This window comes from Ylistrum balloti, unplaced genomic scaffold (assembly GCF_031769215.1).
Source record: "Ylistrum balloti isolate Yb309-2 unplaced genomic scaffold, AGI_CSIRO_Ybal_v1 Utg369562, whole genome shotgun sequence".
Classification (NCBI taxonomy): domain Eukaryota; kingdom Metazoa; phylum Mollusca; class Bivalvia; order Pectinida; family Pectinidae; genus Ylistrum; species Ylistrum balloti.
The window spans coordinates 1,149,954-1,168,805 of record NW_026781862.1 but is presented as its reverse complement, the minus strand read 5'-3'; the positions used below and the strand labels follow the sequence as shown (position 1 = coordinate 1,168,805).

Genomic DNA, 18,852 nt, shown 5'->3' with positions numbered 1-18,852 from the left:
ACAGCAAACACGTCCAGCTTCATATCATACAAAGAAATGTGTTTCATTGAGATCATTATGACGACCTTAAATCTTCGACATGCATCTCTCAAAACCCCGTATTTGTGAGCTTGTCGGTTGCCGATATCTTAAACGATAATGATATTGTGAATAGTTACTCGAATATCGAAAGCACCGAGACATGTTCACTACATATCGCTACACTGCGTTTAAATTACAGAGTATGTTAACGTGTATTCATATGTGCACTGATATAGTGTGCCTTAGTTTATCTGTTCTGCGCATGACTAATACAATACAGACAAGAATTTTGTAGAATCCTTGCCATGTGTGAGCGGGTTGAGGAATCGGACTCGGAGGGTAATACACTAAAAACTAAGAAATATGAAGGAAAACTTTATGTCAGTATCATTCCCGGAAACATCAAGGATCATTTTGAGAGTCTGCAACAGATGGAGGTTCGGAAGGATGACACGTTCATTCTCTCCTACCCAAAGTCAGGTATGTACACTTGCAAACTACATGGGCAACTTGACTGTTATTTCTTGTTTCATATCCGTGTTACCGAGTTTTGAAAGACAGAAACATTTAAAAAATTACTAAAATATACACCATGAACACAACTAGTGTCTATATCTAATGTTTGACCTAAACATTAATTTTGATAAGAAGCGATGGAAGTGGCCTTCAGTAACAAAATGCCAACAGAAATTCATTTTTACTTGTCATTATGATTATGGTTGGAAGATTGTACAAAAGGCACAATAGTGAATAGCATTTTTATACAAATTCGATGTATTAAATCTAACATATGGATGATAAAGAATATTGGAAGATAATTAATAGCAATTGCAATTGTATTTATTAACCCCACCCCCTCCTGAAAATCGATATAGATTATTGCATGGACAAATACTGTAAAATGAATATTTTTAAAGCATTTTAATGTTGGACCGTATTGTGATTTGTTGAATTTTAAGACATAGTTTAAATATCAATCAAAATACTAAGCCGAAATGCATTATATAACAGAATGTGTCTTTCAGGTTCTTTCATAACTTAAAATCCCGGACCTGCAATGTTAGCCTATTGTTATGGTTATGAGCTACACAATAATGCGGTTTGGGTCATGATATTAAATACATCAGAGAGAATATACACGCATGCTATATCTATTACACGTGAATAAATATCAACTCCTAAAGTCAAAGTCGAGATGGGATCACGTTACAGAATAAAATGAAATGCAATTATTCTTATATACACTCACATGTTCATGTATACAAATTTGATAAGAATTGAAAAAGAGCAGTAACCGTTATGCATGGATTCAGATATGTGTCTGACCTAGACCTACAGGGCTGTATACGTTTGTCGCTAAAACCGGATACACGGGTGATAGAGTTTGAATCAGTGGCATGTTATGTAATCACACACGTTTATTTCCGATAATGTGATACTCGGTTGATTTCATGACAGCAGTAAGTGGGTAATTTACTCAGCACAGTAAACGTTATTCGGAATAACGAATAACTTCTTAACTTTACTTTAACTTTGAAGTAAAATATGCATCAGTATAACAACTCTTGTTGATTACTTCTAGGATGACGTCACCAAATTTAATTTTATTGAAGGCTAGAATCAATCAATTGACAATTTATTGATCTATAAATTGAGCAAGACAAGCGAGAAAACAACACTTTTTCATCCTTAAATCATCAGGTCACCTGTTCAAATCATCCCGAGTCCTTTGTTAGCGCGTCCTTAAATATACATTCATATCCCATGACCTAAATATTTTGACAAGTACTTGTTAAATCATTCTGAAGGTGCATAAGTAGCTTCAATTAGTCCCTAGTTGTACATTGTCCCATTTCTGAAAAAAAGATCTTGACATCAATTTATCATTTTCGTTATTTACCGAGGAATACTGGATTAATCAATCTCAAAGAAATAAAGGTTCATATTAATGATGCATTGGCCGATTTGAATACTAAACAAAAACAAAATGGCTGACAGGCGGTGATTGTGGATTTTGACAATAGAATTAATTTATTTCTTTTTCTCGAGAAGTACTTGAACATTCTGAAAGTTGCCGTTTTTGTTTTTGTTTTTTTTTTTTTTTTTTTACATTCCCTCTGACTCTTTCCTTCCCTACTTAGGATTCAAAATTTTGTCCTTTAACATCATGGACGAGTCCGAGAAGGACGAGACAGCTGTATGATGTAGCATCACTGATGAGTCCGAGCAGGCCGACACCGATATATGGTTCAGGTTACTACATGATTTAGCTCAACTTTATCTATCTCTCCAGTTCTTTTGCTTATTATTTCATTACTACATGACTAACTCAAACGACAATGAACAACAGTGTGCAATGTAATAAATATTAAGAAACATACATATACGAAATTTGAGAAAGATTCATCCTGAACTTCTCCAGGAAATAACCATTCTAATATCAACTGCCAAAACGAACATGGCAACCAGACAACCATTTGGTTTAGCTAATCAAGCAGTCTAAAAATCGAAAGGCGGTATTGGGAATCTGCATATGAAATTTAATGATTATACATATATCCTTATAAATAGCAATAAGAAACATTTAATGTCAAAAATAGCGAGAGCAATCTGTAGCTGTCAAACTTCAAGATAGCTGCCTGTCGACCGTTTAATTTTTTCCCAGTCAGCTCAAAATGTAAAAAATGGGAGCCAAAAGAACTACGTAAAAATTTGAGAATAATTCCTGTACTTATCAAGAAATTACTTGACAAATTATAACTTTAAATATACAAGATTACTACCTGTCGACCATACTGTTTTTCAGATCAGTCCGAAAATGGGACAATACACAACAAGAACCTATGAAATTTGAGAATGATCTTCCCGTACCGAAATAACCATCATGTCGGCTATATTGCTTTTCGCATCTGTCAGTGCACGATATGAAACATAAGGGAACCTGCTTTTGAAATTTGAGATCTACCACTTCTCATGAAAAAAAAATACAGTCAAAATCCAAGATTGGTGCCTATCGGCGATGTTGTTTTTAACATCAGTCTAAAATAGGACAATGATCAAAAGCACGAAAGAGAAGATTTGAAATTTGGAATAACCAATACAAAAAATAGCGACAGTAAAAGCTGTTAAAGGACGGATAGGCGACGGACAACGGACCATAGACTGAGGAGGTGGGGCTGAGATTGAAACAGCAGACTTCCTGATCAAAAAAGGAGTTATTATCCTGTTCCTCTATCACAATCCATAGATCGAATTGTCAATTTGCAGATTTTAGACGTCAGTAAGATTTAATTTGTTGACGTCATCCTAGTAGTGAACAAAGAAGTTATTATACAAATTCATAAATAGGAAATAATTCAAAATAGGAACTTTTCTTTGTCCCCGATAAATTTATTCGTTATTCTGAAGATTGAATAACGAATAACTGCCAAACTTTATTTCACTAACTTACTAACATTCCTTGCAGAATTCATACTTACTTAAATATCTTGGAAACACGCATTTGAAGCTCTTACAATGAATGCATGGACACGGTTGATAGAAGGTGTAACTTCATTTTGACTGTTGTGACGTGAGTTTGCATTGACTAACAGCTTCCACTGAGCTTTCAGCGTAAAATCCATGTCGTTAAGCAATTTTACTTTGTAAGATTGTCTGGACTTTTAATAATCATCACCCAACCTCTAATTCAATAAAACTAGGGCAAAATATGAACAAAATAAATACACGGAGACTCCTGAGAAAGTACAAGGAGAATAAGACTGGGTGTTCCAAAACGTTAGCGTCCTCTGCTTCATCAGCGACACCCATCAGGTAAACCATGGTCAATCTAAACTGAGAACAAGGTATACAACATCGGAACAAACAAGTAAACTAACAATCATCAAACACATCCAGCTTCATATCGCACAAAGAAACAAAATGACGATCGTTAAACTTTCCCCCATACTTTTAAAAGCCTGTATTACGAGTTTGTCCGTCAGCTGATGACATCTTGCACAAAAATTGTAAAGATAGGAGCAGGACATTGTTTATCAAATCAATTGTGACTTGTAAACACCAGGTTTTGGATGCAGGGATGTTCCTATCCACAAGTGGAAAATTCACAATAAACCAACAAGAAATAGTATCGGAACCGTTGCATTATTTAAATTTCGTGTGATATATCATTTTTGTAAACATGATGTTTGTGTTGCTGCTGCATTTATCGACAAAACGTTTAGACTTGTATTGCTGCATTCACAAATCACCATATGTCTGTTTAAAAGTGTCAGCCATTAGTGACAATGATTGGAAAATCTGAAGAAGATACTCACTTACAATATTGTCGTAAGCAACGTAACAAACGGATTAAATGACAAGACGATGGTAATTGAGTTGTCATCATTTTCTTATTCGCAGGAACACATTGGGTGTTTACCATCGCCAGTATGCTCCGTACTGGAAATTCTGCTTATATAGGATCTCCACACTTCTTGGACTACAACGACGTCGACTACTTGAACAAGTTACCATCACCAAGACTTCTCGCCTCCCACATGACCTTTGACAGACTCCCTCTTCAGGTCAGGGAAGGAAAAGGAAAGGTGTTTGTTGTTTCCAGGAATCCTAAAGATGTTGCTGTTTCTTTGTATACGTTTCTGATGAAACTTACAGTTTCGGATTTCTCAGGAACTTGGGAAGGCTTTCTCAAATTCTACATGGAAGGCAAAAGTATGTATCACGTGACAACATTTAACATGCATATACATTGGTATTGTGACGTTTTCTTAAGAGAGAGGAGGGATGAGAGAGGGGTGAGAAAGTGAGAGTGAAGGTTTATCAAGTAAACGACGTCGTCAGTTACTAAAGAAAAGACTACACAGGTTGTCATCTACGGCATCAAAGGCCTTTCAGAAACCATTCAGAGGACTTACCGTGGTCATAGTATTACGAAAGCCGTGCACATCACAAGATTCTCCGAAATGTCCAAGACCATTGTAAGGATAAAGCTCTAAAAACTTAAGCAATTATTCCTACGACGTACCCATTTCAAAGCAAAACAGGACTATTTGCCTCACTAACCTTTTCAGGCCTTGATCTTACAGTTGAAACTTTTTAGGCCATTCGTTTCTCATAGAAATTGAACTGCTATTATCAATATTTGATCATTCTTTAAGTTACTTTTCCGAATGGCTTATTATATTTTCATCTGTAGTTTAATAAAAACGTAAAATTACTGTTAATATCTTTAAAACACATCTCGATAACGAAAAAGGCGATATAACTGATATTTCGATCTTACATTGTCACTGCCCCCTTTTTTTTATTTCATTAATTAATTTGGCTGAACTAAAAGTATCCGTTGAAATGATTCGTTTGAAAAAATCCGACTTGACATGATCACGCCGCGTGATATAAACTAAGGACGCTCCCAAAGTCAGACAATGACATCGTCACGCTTGGCTGATTTCAGGGTAGATTGTCGAGAGGGGAGATCTTCATTGTCGCCATGGCTCATATGACAAACACGTAGTGAAGATAGGTATAAAGAACAAAAACGATATTCGTTTGTGTCAGAACCCTGATTTGCAAACTTATCATGAATGAGCCACCCGCATTCATTTAGTTTGCAAATCATCTTTTCTTTCAAATCAAAATGGAACAGAAATATCCCTATCAGAGTTAGATTGAGGGACTGGTTCACTGTTCTTTATACCTTATTTGGTAAGAGCTCTAGAGAGAGAGAGAGAGAGGGGTGTATAACACGAGTTTTGCATGTTTAGAATACTTTGTATATATGTAGATCATGCACCTGTTCCTTTTCCATGCAAGGAAAACATGTGATACACTGTCCACATACCTAAACTCACAACTTGTCAATGTCTATCACTTCCCGTTTTGTTGTTGTGGAATGTTGTAGGAAATTTACCTTTACATTTTAGGGTCAGATTTGTCTTGGTTATTGTTTATTACTACAAAATGGGAAATTTTTAGAACAAACTTATGTACACTTACATTGTAAAAGAAATGCATATGATATAAGAGTTATTTCATTTCATATGTAATTGTAAAAGGTGTTAATCTATTGCAAAGGAGCGACATCCAACTTCAAAGCTTTTACAATATACCGTGATACGACCTCGAGATTCGTTTGATGTACATCAAAGGATCAAACTAGACTTTTCCTCTTGTCCACAAGGTGTCGCACATGGAACCTTGAATTTTGCCATGACATGTTTCTGGGGCACAGAGATCGAAAGTGGTCGTAACCACATAGAGTATCGAGGATGTATGCAGGAACGAGGATTGAGCTCACATCACATGTGATCTGTTAATGTAGCCGTTCACTGTGCTTTGCTTCATGATTAGATAATATTGCCTCAGGCATCGTCATATTACCGTAAGCCGAGTAGAAGCATTTAGACGTTTATAATAAACTTTATCTATTGACAACCACTGCGCCTCCCGACCACCGTTTTGTAACTCACGTCGACACAATGTACAAAAATGTATTAAAATCGTTATGTTATCAGAGCTAGATCATTACAGGTAAGTATCAAGAGGTCCGCTAGATACCAATCAAAACCGAATTTACACATATCCAAGTGTGTTCCATGCAAAAGTGTAACGAGGGTCACTTTTTCACTACAAAAGTAGTTAAATAATGAGCATACAAGAGTGTAACGAAATATTTACTCCGGCCTATCGGTCGACTTATAGGTGTGAAAGAGTTTAACTGACCTGCCGATATACGTCTTCGTGTTGGATGTCTTAGGATCAAGACCTGTATTGAAAGGGGAAAGATAGTGAAATTAGTCCATAACCCATATCAACCATTATACCTGAAGGTATAAAAGTGTAGAAAACCCGTTATGTGCCTCTATTTAGGATGAATTCAGTTGAAATCATGTGTTGAAGATGTATGGAAAGACGTGTGGGACTCCCGATTCCGTTCGAGACTTGTAGTAAGAATAAAGAATACTTGCATGGTATATAAAAATGTTGAGATAATACATGTATCAAGAGTGTGACATCAATATAGATACAAACACCTGAGACTGTATTATCACAGTTAACTGCCTTATACTAACCCTGTTGTCGACGAAACTAATACTGCTTACGCATCGAATGACACCGTGTCTTTTATTTGTGCTCTTTTTTATAATTTAAACTTTATACTGATGTCTCCGTTTTGTTTCAGTGATGTATGGTTCCTGGTTCGATACCTTTTTCGATTGGGAGAATATCAAGGACACATACAGTGGAGGAAATATCATGTACTTGGTTTATGAAGACTTGAAACAAGTAGGTAATTCTCCGGTGGTAGATAAGGTATATTATTGTCAATTGTAAGAGTCACAAATACTAGAATAACCTTTATTTGCAAATGTGATATTCCGCATTGTGGGTGTTTTCCGCTTTGATATTAACAAATACCCGGATGGAAGAGAGGTTAGCAGGGCGGAAACAGGAGTACCGAGGAAGCCCTTCCGATCAATTTTTAATTTGAATTGTTCAAATCATTGACGATTAAACATTGTAATCTGTAAATTTTAAGCAATAAGCATTGATTGTTTTAATTTGCAGGATCTCTTTCACAACATTACTAAGATGGCATCGTTCTTGGGTGTAACCCACGACAAGTCCTTCCTTGAAGAAGTCACTGAGAGGTGCACTTTTAAAACAATGGTTAAGACAATCATGCAAGAAATTAAGCCACAAGAGCAAGAATACATCAAGAAAGTGTCAGAGGAAAAGAAGTTACCGATCTATAGGAAAGGTATTATAAAGATCAATATGTCATAAAAACATTACGTTACAGTACATACAGAAATCAATTAATGTCGTGATGCTATAACAAACGCTGGTTATTTGTCTAATACTGTGACAAAATTAACTATATCGTTTATTCATAATTTTGAGGAGAGTGAAATTTCCATTCCAGTATGTGCCATTAAGTATGGTACTTCAGTCAAATGTATTGAATTACTGGGAAGTCATTGTGTATATATATATATATATATATATAACAAATACTTTAAAACCAAACAAATATGTAATATAACGATTTAATGTAACGCATAAATGGCTGCTATACATCCACACGGAACAAACATACAACTAATATTTATTCCAAATTTATAACATATTTGTATGTTTCTTGTGATGACATATACTTATTGATGGGGTTAACTATTTGACTACCGAGTCTAAAGATAATAAAGAATTTTCAACGGAAAAACAATAGTAACCCCTGAACTCTCTGGCAGGTGCTCGGCTTAAATGTTGTGTGTACGAGAAAGCTTATATTTAATTCAATATCAAAACAGCCATGTGTACGTTGTAAGTATTTGATATTGTGTTTTGTGCCAATGTATTTTTGTTTATCACATAACTATCCATCGTTATATAAACGTCGATATGGCTACATATGAAACATTTATGACAACGCCTGTTGGAGCTATACTTGGCAGACGGTTCCCCTTGTTTCCACTGTGACGTCATTTTATGACGTCATATGCATCGTGATGTCAACAAAGAAGTCATAGACTGAGAATATCGACAATACATTTTGCATCAGTCTTTGAAAATGTTGTTTTCACGAATGCTTGCAAAATATCTAAGTTATGTAATAAAAAATCTTACATTGATTGCCATTCAAATGAGATGTATGAAACTTGCATTTAAGCTGTTACAAAGCTCAGTAAAATTGCAAATTCTTAGACTTGTTAATTAAAAAAATGAAAACTCGTGGAAGATCCACGGTAATTATAAGCTATGTCTAATCAATATAACCTTTTTTAGTAATCCTGATTGTTATACTGATTTTATTTGTAATTTCAGGAGAGGTTGGTGATTGGAAGAATCATTTCACAGTGGCACAAAACGAAACATTCGATAGACTTTACGAAGAACAAATGCGCGACTCAAAGTTTAAATTTAGGTTTGAATAATGGAAATATTATATTTCAAATAAAGAGAGACAGAGAAAAATTGATTCTTTCTGTGGTTGAACCAGAGTTTACTTTTAAAACGCTTTCCAGATTTAAAAAAAATGTTTCAGAAGTCAAAAATTAGAAATCGTTCTGAAGTAATGAGACTTTTAGTAGCTTCTATTGATCTGGATTTTTGTAATTGTTTTCATTGCAGTTTGAATTATACCTTTTTGGTGCAATGTTACTTTACACGCATATATATTCTATTTCAGGATTTTTGTATTCTTTTATTCACAAATTGTCTAAACTACATGTAGAATTAAAAGTTCATAAAAACCACACAGACACAAATAAGTATATAACACCAATCATTGTAAAAGCAATGTTATATGCTATCTTTAATGTTGCCATGGTAGGAATAGATTCAAACAACAGGGAAAACCTAGAGACTGTAATCGCTTAACAGGATCGACAAGGGAGATAATTATGAAAGAGCATTATCACCGGATTACATAGAATGTTCCTTTGTCTCTAAAGTTTTTTTTACCTCAATGGAAATAGATCAGTTTGATTAGTCAGTCATCAGAACGTGCTCATTTTACGTACAGTAGGTAATTCAATATAAGATTTGTCTTTAATCAGAAACTATATACACACAAGGTGATAAAGGCTTAGTATAGGACGTGTTATCTAACATAGATAAATATTTTTCACATGCTGCCCGATGATAACATACAACATACTTGGTAATTTGAACAAGATTACAGTTCATTCTGTTGAAGTAAAAATGTGTGAGTGGGTTGAAGAATCGGACTCGGAGGGTACTTACTTGAAAACAAAGAAATACGAAGGAAAACTTTATGTCAGTATCATTCCCGGAAACATCAAGGATCATCTTGAGAGTCTGCAACAGCTGGAGGTTCGGGAAGATGACACGTTCATTCTGTCCTACCCAAAGTCAGGTATAGTTATACAAAGCAAACTATAAAATCGGTTGTTTTCTTAGAGTCCTGTAACAAAGAAGAGGCCTGGCGGCTTGGCTGGTAATGTAACGTTAGATATGCACCCTCGTTGAAAATAGACTGCGATATTTACAGTCGATTTCGAATGCCTAGCTTGAATACTTCTTTGGTAACCCCTCTCAAATATAATTCTGATAACGTATCGCGATAGTTTTGGAAACAAGGGAGATTTTGTATACACGAACACATTGATGACGGGCAAAACTGACAGCGATAGCAGTGACATAGTCAGTAAAATCCCCCCCCCCCCCTTTTTTTTGTATGGGTGTGGCAAATTTTGTTGGATAAGTCTAAATCAATTCAGGATTAAGAAATGAGTAGCATTAATCGCCAACAAATTCAAGTGGGAATGAAAGCCATTTATATTCATAGGTGACGGTGTTTCGTGATATAAAAAAAATTACATATCGAAACTGTTGATTAACAGATAAAGATTTCCTTGTAAAATTACTAACTGTTGATATAGATTTAATCGAAGACCAACTTATTAGGTGAAACACTAATAATTAACAATCAATAAAAATATGCGTCGTTTTACGGTGCCGTTGCTTAAATTTATTGATAAATTTATCACAATATTACACCATATACTTATATAGTATATACATGTATATGTATTTATTTCCAAAAATGGAAAGGACAAGCCACTACTACCACCAATTTTCATATACATCTTTTTGTTTGAATTGTTTAATATAATGACAATTTGGAGCGTTATAATAATTAAGTCCGTATATAATGGTAATCTAAAATATATATATAAAACATACATATGGAAATCCAACCATGTAAAATTCATAAGTTCAGTGAAATGGCAGAGATCTAATCACACTCAGTAATCCGACCATCGTCCATACTGACCTGTAGACAGGTAAGTAACAGAGATTAATAACACAAAAGAGGCGTTACCCTAGGTAAAGGAAACTGGAAATATAAGTAAACAATTTCCGGTATAAACAAATAAGTACACTACGACATTAACATTAAATAACGTAATTGACTCGGATACTTACTTAGATTAAGAAAATAATAATAGCATTGACCAGGGGAGAGCTCGAGAGTCACCCTGAAAACATGTGCACGAGAACCGTGTAAATGTAAATTAACGATCAAGTAAAAAGATGTGGAAACTATTGAAAAATTCTTTATGGTACAAACACAACACATGTGTAATGAAGTGAAGATAACCCCACACTTCACTGAAGTGTAGCTAGCTGGCGTTATCACATGTGGTTCCGGAATAACCTTGACTTTTACTGATAATCCTAACCTTGATTTCTGAACATGTGATTAATAAAATCTGTTACCTGTAACTGAGCGAGATCGTGGTATCTCAGTCGAGGGTTCAGATCCTGTAACATAATCCCAACAGAGGAGTTAGCCGAGGTCAGAATGTTACAGGATCTCGCTCAGTTACAAGTAATGGATTCTTTTTCTCGCACCTACTACTCTGAAAATTATTCAATATTTCATCAGAGTTTGGCGTATCCCGTGGGAGCCTCAGACTACGCCACAGCCTCTTCACTTTTAAACAATATTTGGATAGTGCCGCGTAAACAATGTAGGCCGCACGTACAGTGAAGATTTTCTATTTTTTTTTAAATATGATTAACTAAATAGCATATCGTTGAAATATAAACGACATAACCTACGTTTTTGTTTAAATGCACGGGTGTAGGTGCCACATACGCCTACACGCGGATGAATGCACCGATGTGTAAAAAATTCCGCGAAAACGCACGTTAGAGTACTAGACTGATTTGTTGTGATGAACTCTGATATAATGGGCAGATTGTGATCCTTTGCTATAATTCCTTATGAAATCAAGGATGTGCGTAATTATTCTGGGGGTCCCTTAACAAAATTGAATATGGAACCTGGGTCATTCGTTTCACTATATTGCGAGGAATGTGGGTCTTGAATATACAACCGAGGTACACGTTGTAATACAAATCAGTTAGGTTAATTAATATCATTTCAACAATGTATCACTTTCCATTACGTTTGAACTTAAAATTCAATTTCACCTTTCAGAATATCCAAAACTTTGTAGGTGACGTCTAGACAGTCAACAAGGATACGATGTGTTCATCGATCACAATATTATCAGACCCGTTTGAAAATAAACGAGTTGATTCCGTTGCTTATGAAACTATAATTTTGATACCGATCTGTTTAACTTGTCTAGAATATTCCGAAATTGATTTCGGTAAAATACATACAAGAGATCCCCAAGTGATCTTCGCGGATCGTTTCTCCTAAAAAAGGCGAATAGACGATGGAGCTTTTAAAATATAGGCGGTCGACAGACCTTGAAGGGACGGAAGGGAGAGATGGACAGCCCAACACCTTCTTAGTTTAAACATATTTTATTGCCAAAATAAATTTGAACAAGGGAATTGGGCACAAGTTATTACAACTTATTGGAGCCCTCTCCCAACATACATTTTCAAATACATGTTTATAAAGAGATAGGCTTGTATTTGAACAGTATGGAACTTCTCTTCTTTGTGTATAGAGATACAAAGCAATACAAATCTGAGGAACGGGATGGGATAGGCCACCGTTTAAGAAAACAGTTAAAAAGTGCATCCCTCAAAGCTTTAATCCTGGATCTGCCCTCTGAGACGTAAAATGTATTTGACGAATTTCAGGGTCAGATTCAAATAGTTGAAAAGGAAATAAATCTATAGGACAAAGCGTTCGTGGTCACCTGGTACTAGTCTTAGCTGAGGTTATGGAAAGGGCGTTAACGCAACTATAAACCATTGAAGGTTACATAATAAATCTAATTCCACATATGATTACACTGTATGTTTGCGTTCACGTCAATAGATAGATCACTAAAGATCTCATGTCACATTGGTCATATATCAAAATCAATCCTTTTATTTCTATACCTTATAGCAAAAAAGGCTGTGACAAGTTATGAACACCAGGAAAGGTGTGTCAGAATGAGACAACCGATCTAATATAACTGATGATAGAACAGGAGAATAAGGAGTTGAGACAGGAGAGGGCAATGACGTAGAATAAAGCAAAGGAAATGAAGATTATAGTAGGGATGATGATTTAAACAGAAGTGTTGTCAGATGACATAAAAATAAGCAGATATATGATGAATTAAGTGATTTGTTAACTTTTACATAGGGGCCATCGGTGTTTATCAATATAGTATATTTTAACGGCAAAATGAAAGTCTATATGTTATATTTCAAATTGCCATCAATTCCCGTCAATTTTCAAACTTGCTTGATTCCGCATATAAAAAAAAGACAGATATATGCACAGGTCAAACAAATCATTAATATCAGTTAGTATTACATATTTTTCTTTTGCATGTTTTCAAAGTTATGTCAAAGATTAATATATAGGTCAACAAAGGTCAAGTAAGTAATCAATATCAATCAATAATGTCGTATTATTACATTTTATTACAACGCAAAGTTAATGGCAAAGGTCAATGTATAGGTCATCTTAGGTCACAGGTCAAATAAATGATCAATAGTAATCAATATTGTATACTTTTAAGTTTAAGTCAAAGGACCCACTTCCCCCTACCCTATCCCCACTCTCAACACCGCCCGACGCCCATACTTACCAGCCAATCGTGGAAACAACATTTATTTCGCAATATTGTCGATCTCCAAAGAAGTATCTGAAAGTGGTCGTTTTTCAACGGACACTTTTCAATGTGCTGACCATGAAAAACGGACCCTCTTCTAAACTCTGTTTTCAACGGCAGAGTCAATTTTCCACGACTAGTTGGTTCTGTTTTCAACATCGGAAATGGACCCCAGGTCCGTTTTCAACGGAGGGCAATTTTCAACGTTACTTCGCTCACCTGAGATAAGCGATAATTGATAAAAAGGTTGTAGGGTAAGTAGCTTTAAGTGTCATGAAAACGAAGGTGTGACATAATATTAAGCCAGTGTCAATATATGCCTACTAGTAAGACTGTTATCCTACAGAGTAATGTATACAGATAATTCTTACCAAGTTATTTCCAATAGATAATAAACAAATTATGCTCAAAAATGAAGTTTTCCTATATAAACTATAATAAACTTGAACCCCTCCACGAGGATAAAGTGAGACCAAGGGGTCATGAAGATCACAATTTCGGCAAAGCACTTTAAGATCCTTAAAACCATGAAGAGGGTTTGATTATATTCTTTCTGGGTGTTAAGAGACATTTTTTTTTTCATTTTAGTCAATTTTGCCCATTTGGTCCCACTCATCAGCCCTTGGGGAATAGCCTGGATCAATATGTGCATACCATTAATCTGCCGTCTTTTGCAAATAATGTTAACCAAGTTTGGAATATTTCCTATGGATATAAATCAAAGTATACACACAAATGTGTTATCCTAAATAAACTACAATAAACTTTACCCCTTCCCAGAGAGAAATGTGAGACCCTGGGGCCATGAAATTCTAAATTTTCGTACAGCACCTTAAGACGCGTACATCTATGAAGAGCATTTGATTCTGTTGAGAAGACTTTTTAAATCTGAGTCAATTTGACCCCTTTTGGCCCCACCCCTCAGGTCCCTTGGGGGTTGGGACCCGATAATTCACTATTTTGGTTCATTCTGGACTTTCTCCAAAATTTCATTGAAATTGATTCAGGGTTTTTTGAGAAGATATCGAAAATGTTAAAAGTTTATGGACGCGGAAAAATAAGTGCTGCAAGATATTGATTTTTTACTTTTAAATTACTTTCCAAAATCTAATATTTCGAAATGTTATCACCAGAACAAAAGTTATTTTTTTCTGTCTTCTCAGGATGTACATTTTGAGCATCCTTATATAACACTGAAAAACGTTTTCGGTCCCGTCCGATCTTTTTTTTTTTTTTTTTATCAACGGCTTGTTTTTTCTGTTTTTACTTTTTATGGATCAGCTTATTCTTCATAATTCATATTCTTGCACTATTTGATTATCAACAGTCCCTTGACATTAATGATGCAGTACTGCTTGCAAAGAACAAAATAACACTTTAAGGTTAAACGAATCCGACACCAGGATAACTACATTATCGCCATATTCTCCGAATAGGCGAGCAAATGACACCCTATCCAATATATTCAAGAAACATTTATCGACAAAACGTTTAGACTTGTATTGTTGCATTCACAAATCATCATATGTCTGTTTAAAAGTGTCATCCATTAGTGACAATGATTTGAAAATCTGAAGAAGATACTCACTTACAATATTGTCGTAAGCAACGTAACAAACGGATTAAATGACAAACCGATGGTAATTGAGTTGTTATCATTTTCTTATTCGCAGGAACACATTGGGTGTTTACCATCGCCAGTATGCTCCGTACCGGAAATTCTGCTTATATAGGATCTCCACACTTCTTGGACTACAACGACGTCGACTACTTGAACAAGTTACCATCACCAAGACTTCTCGCCTCCCACATGACCTTTGACAGACTCCCTCTTCAGGTCAGGGAAGGAAAAGGAAAGGTGTTTGTTGTTTCCAGGAATCCCAAAGACGTTGCTGTTTCCCTTTATACCTTTTTGATGAAGTTAAAAACCAAGGATTTCTCAGGATCGTGGGAGGGATTTCTCAGGTTTTATATGGAGGGTAAAAGTACGTGTTATTAACATACATTGATGACTTAAGTTCTTACAAAGAGTACATCGATTTAACGAGGAATTTTCCGTATTTTAAAACCTTGTTTGACCATTATTTCATTACCAGATTACTGCAAATATAAAAGGAGAAGAAAAAAGTATTTAAAAGACTCAACAAGATGTCGCTTTAACATAGGTTTGACACCGATGTCCAGTGATTAAACAACATTCAATGACAGTCCAAATATCATTTTAGTTATCTGTCATATAGCATCATTATTTCCCAAAATCAGCCAGATATCGAAATACTGAACTGATACGCCTCTGTCTGAAATACATGTGAACAACAGATACTGGTAGAACTTACACTTCGCTACTTCATTTAACGTGTTATTTCAGTTTTCTTGTTTCGTGTTTTCAGTTGTTTATGGTTCTTGGTTCGATACGCTTTTTGACTGGGAGAAGATCAAGACTACGTACAAAGGAGACAATATCATGTATTTAGTGTACGAAGAAATGAAACAAGTAAGGTCCATGCTGAAAGTGTCCTTTGTTTTCTATTAATGAAAGTTATTAAACAAACTAAAGATAAATAAATAACTACATATGTATCTATCGGATATACATTGAAATGTAAGTATTTCCATGAAAGCATGTTTCGATTTGAAATTTTCTTTTCCCACAGAAATTGTAAAATAAAATAAAATGTAATTGGACGTCTTAATCTGATTGCAGGATCTCCTTTCCGAAATCAATAAAATGGCGACCTTTTTAGGTGTGGAGTACGACAAGTCATTTCTCGAGGAAGTCACTGAAAGAAACCAGTTTAAAACGATGGTGAAAACCATCATCGAAGAAATCAAACCACAAGACCAGCAGTTTATCCATAAAGTGTCCGACGAAAAGAAGCTTCCTATCTATAGGAAAGGTATGATACAAAATAAGATCAGTAATATAACTTATGTAATTCACGTGTAAAGAATTCATTATTTGTCTTGAGATCCTATCGCGATAATAGCGAAAAGAAGACGAATGAAAACTTTACTCGCCACACATAATAAGTTTACCAAATAAACATATCAATGTTTAAGTATCATTAGTTGGTGTACAGAAAGGCTCTTAGAGGTCCTATTAACAAGCAACCGCCATGATGAAAGCCAGTTACAGGTACATTGTCTCCGTAGTGTCACAGAAGCCAGTGTAAGATAGTATATAGTAACACTAGCGCATATCCTCATATAATCCCGCTTCCATACTTTATGTATTTCCAGGAGAGGTCGGAGATTGGAAGAACCATTTTACAGTGGCACAAAATGAAGCATTCGACAGGCTTTACCAGGAACAAATGCGAGACTGTAAATGTACATTCAGATTTGATTAGAACAAGGTTGTGGGATCTGATAACATGCGGATGTACACATACTAACATCAGGGGAAGTGGTAAAAATATAAGAGGTGCTAATGAGTATTCGATATATTTAGGAATAAATTATTTTTCGTTGTTTATACGAAAAACGCAGCTATCTGATTCGACGATTTTTCTTTTCATTTCTCGAGGAAAGAAAAACTTCTATTAAAAAAAACTTATCATGAACGCTTATTCATTAAGTTTGCAAAAAGGTTATTTTTTCATACCAACATGAAACTAAATAAGATTCCTATCAAAGCTTAATTGAAATATAAATTTGAGGAGCAAACAACAGTCGGGAGGTATCAATCTAACACTAGTATATTTGTGTATTAGTGGGGGAAATCTTTTAGTCTTCCTGAAATACCTGTATCGTAGGCCTATGTCGAGTTGTTGAATGTTGAGTGATCAGCTGTTGTTTGTTAACAAAAGCATCCTTTAAATTTCAAGACCTATATAGATGAAATCTTTGTAAACTATGAATTAGGAATTGTTTAGATCGAAAGAGTATATGTTTTTCTACTCTGTTGTTATCTACACGAAATAAAATTGTTGATTTTGTAAAGATTCTCTATTTGTGTATCGCTATGTGGTCGCCGCCATATTGTTTTATTGGTAGTTACTATAGAACGTGGGTAGAAGTCAAACTCTATATTTCGCTAACGTATGTGCCATTGATTTTTTATCCCGTAAATGGCACCGCCATTGTCGGAATACACCTGCCACATTTAGATTTGCTGTGTTCGGCAGTGACGGTAAACAGCTAAATTTTAGCACGTGCGAAAATTCGACAGAATTACTCTCTGAATTTACTTAAATGTTACGTTTAGAAATATAAACAGTTGTTGAAATAAACGATTTTCCATGTTGAAAAGAAAATGTTGATCTATGCAAAACTCATAACAGCGCTGTTATAGCCGATGACGTTTGGAATTATATTTCCGTGCGAAGCAATTACTTTGGCGTCAATCATTAGGCAAAATTCAGCGTAACGTCAACATCAGGTAAACACAGATTGAACAGCAAAACTGTTTCAGTTTCAGCAGTCTGATTTTCAATCAATATTGCAAGGTAGATAGAATACATGTTCAGTGTCTTAAAATATAAACCGTATTTTGGCCAGGGTGATGAAAGACAAAAGTGGCGAGCTATTAAGACACTGACCATGTATTATCTATATATAACTACACATAATGATAGATTAGACTTTAACATTTCTATCTAGCATAAATCACACATGTGGTACGTACGTGTAGCCGATAAACGGTTGTTTTAATGACATTTCAGTCTGTTCAATCGCTCTGATCGCACGATAAAACTGTTGACATTGATATTTCGGCCGGATTCTGTGTACGTTTAAAATATGGTTCGGCAACGAAAATGGAGAATTAATAGGAGTTCCAGAGGAATAATGGAATAAATTTGCATTATTAATAGATTGTAACACGAAGATCGTTGCTTTTTCTGTACAATTTCATTTTTGATACTCTGTTGCAGTGTGGTGGCGGCAAACAACTTACGCGAACAACTTGGTTGTTCCTGCCTCCAAATATCCTTATGTGGTAATTTGGAGGCGCTGAGAGTTTAAATAGCGGAGTAGTGTCCGCAATTTCAGGTCTCTCTTCCCGACATCGAAAAGTGTGACAATATTTGCCGAGTTGATATTGTTATGTCAATAGGAGTTACCTCCCTTGTATTAATCGCAATATATTCCATTTGTCATTGATCTTGCAATAGAGAAATCGATACATTGATCAGTTTCCGTAAATAATTCTTTAATATTTTCTTGTTAATTTATTACAAGATCTTTGCCTCAAGTCATGTAATAGAGAAACTGACGCTTTCATTAATTTCCATAATTGTTAAATATTTTCTTCATTAACCTCTTT

At 35.2% G+C, this 18,852-nt stretch overlaps 2 protein-coding genes across 2 annotated transcripts; both read left to right on the top strand.

Annotated features, from left to right (window-relative positions):
• Window positions 1-326: 326 nt before the first annotated feature.
• Window positions 327-8,957, top strand: LOC132549959 (sulfotransferase 1C2-like). Its single transcript, XM_060213983.1, has 5 exons — window positions 327-501; window positions 4,423-4,734; window positions 7,205-7,308; window positions 7,591-7,783; window positions 8,848-8,957. Exons 1-5 carry the CDS (start codon window positions 327-329, stop codon window positions 8,955-8,957), a joined length of 894 nt encoding a protein of 297 aa, XP_060069966.1.
• A 769-nt stretch (window positions 8,958-9,726) lies between these two features.
• Window positions 9,727-16,936, top strand: LOC132550343 (sulfotransferase 1A3-like). Its single transcript, XM_060214427.1, has 5 exons — window positions 9,727-9,901; window positions 15,260-15,571; window positions 15,977-16,080; window positions 16,291-16,483; window positions 16,827-16,936. The coding sequence occupies exons 1-5, from the start codon at window positions 9,727-9,729 to the stop codon at window positions 16,934-16,936; spliced, it is 894 nt and encodes a 297-aa protein (XP_060070410.1).
• Window positions 16,937-18,852: the final 1,916 nt, after the last annotated feature.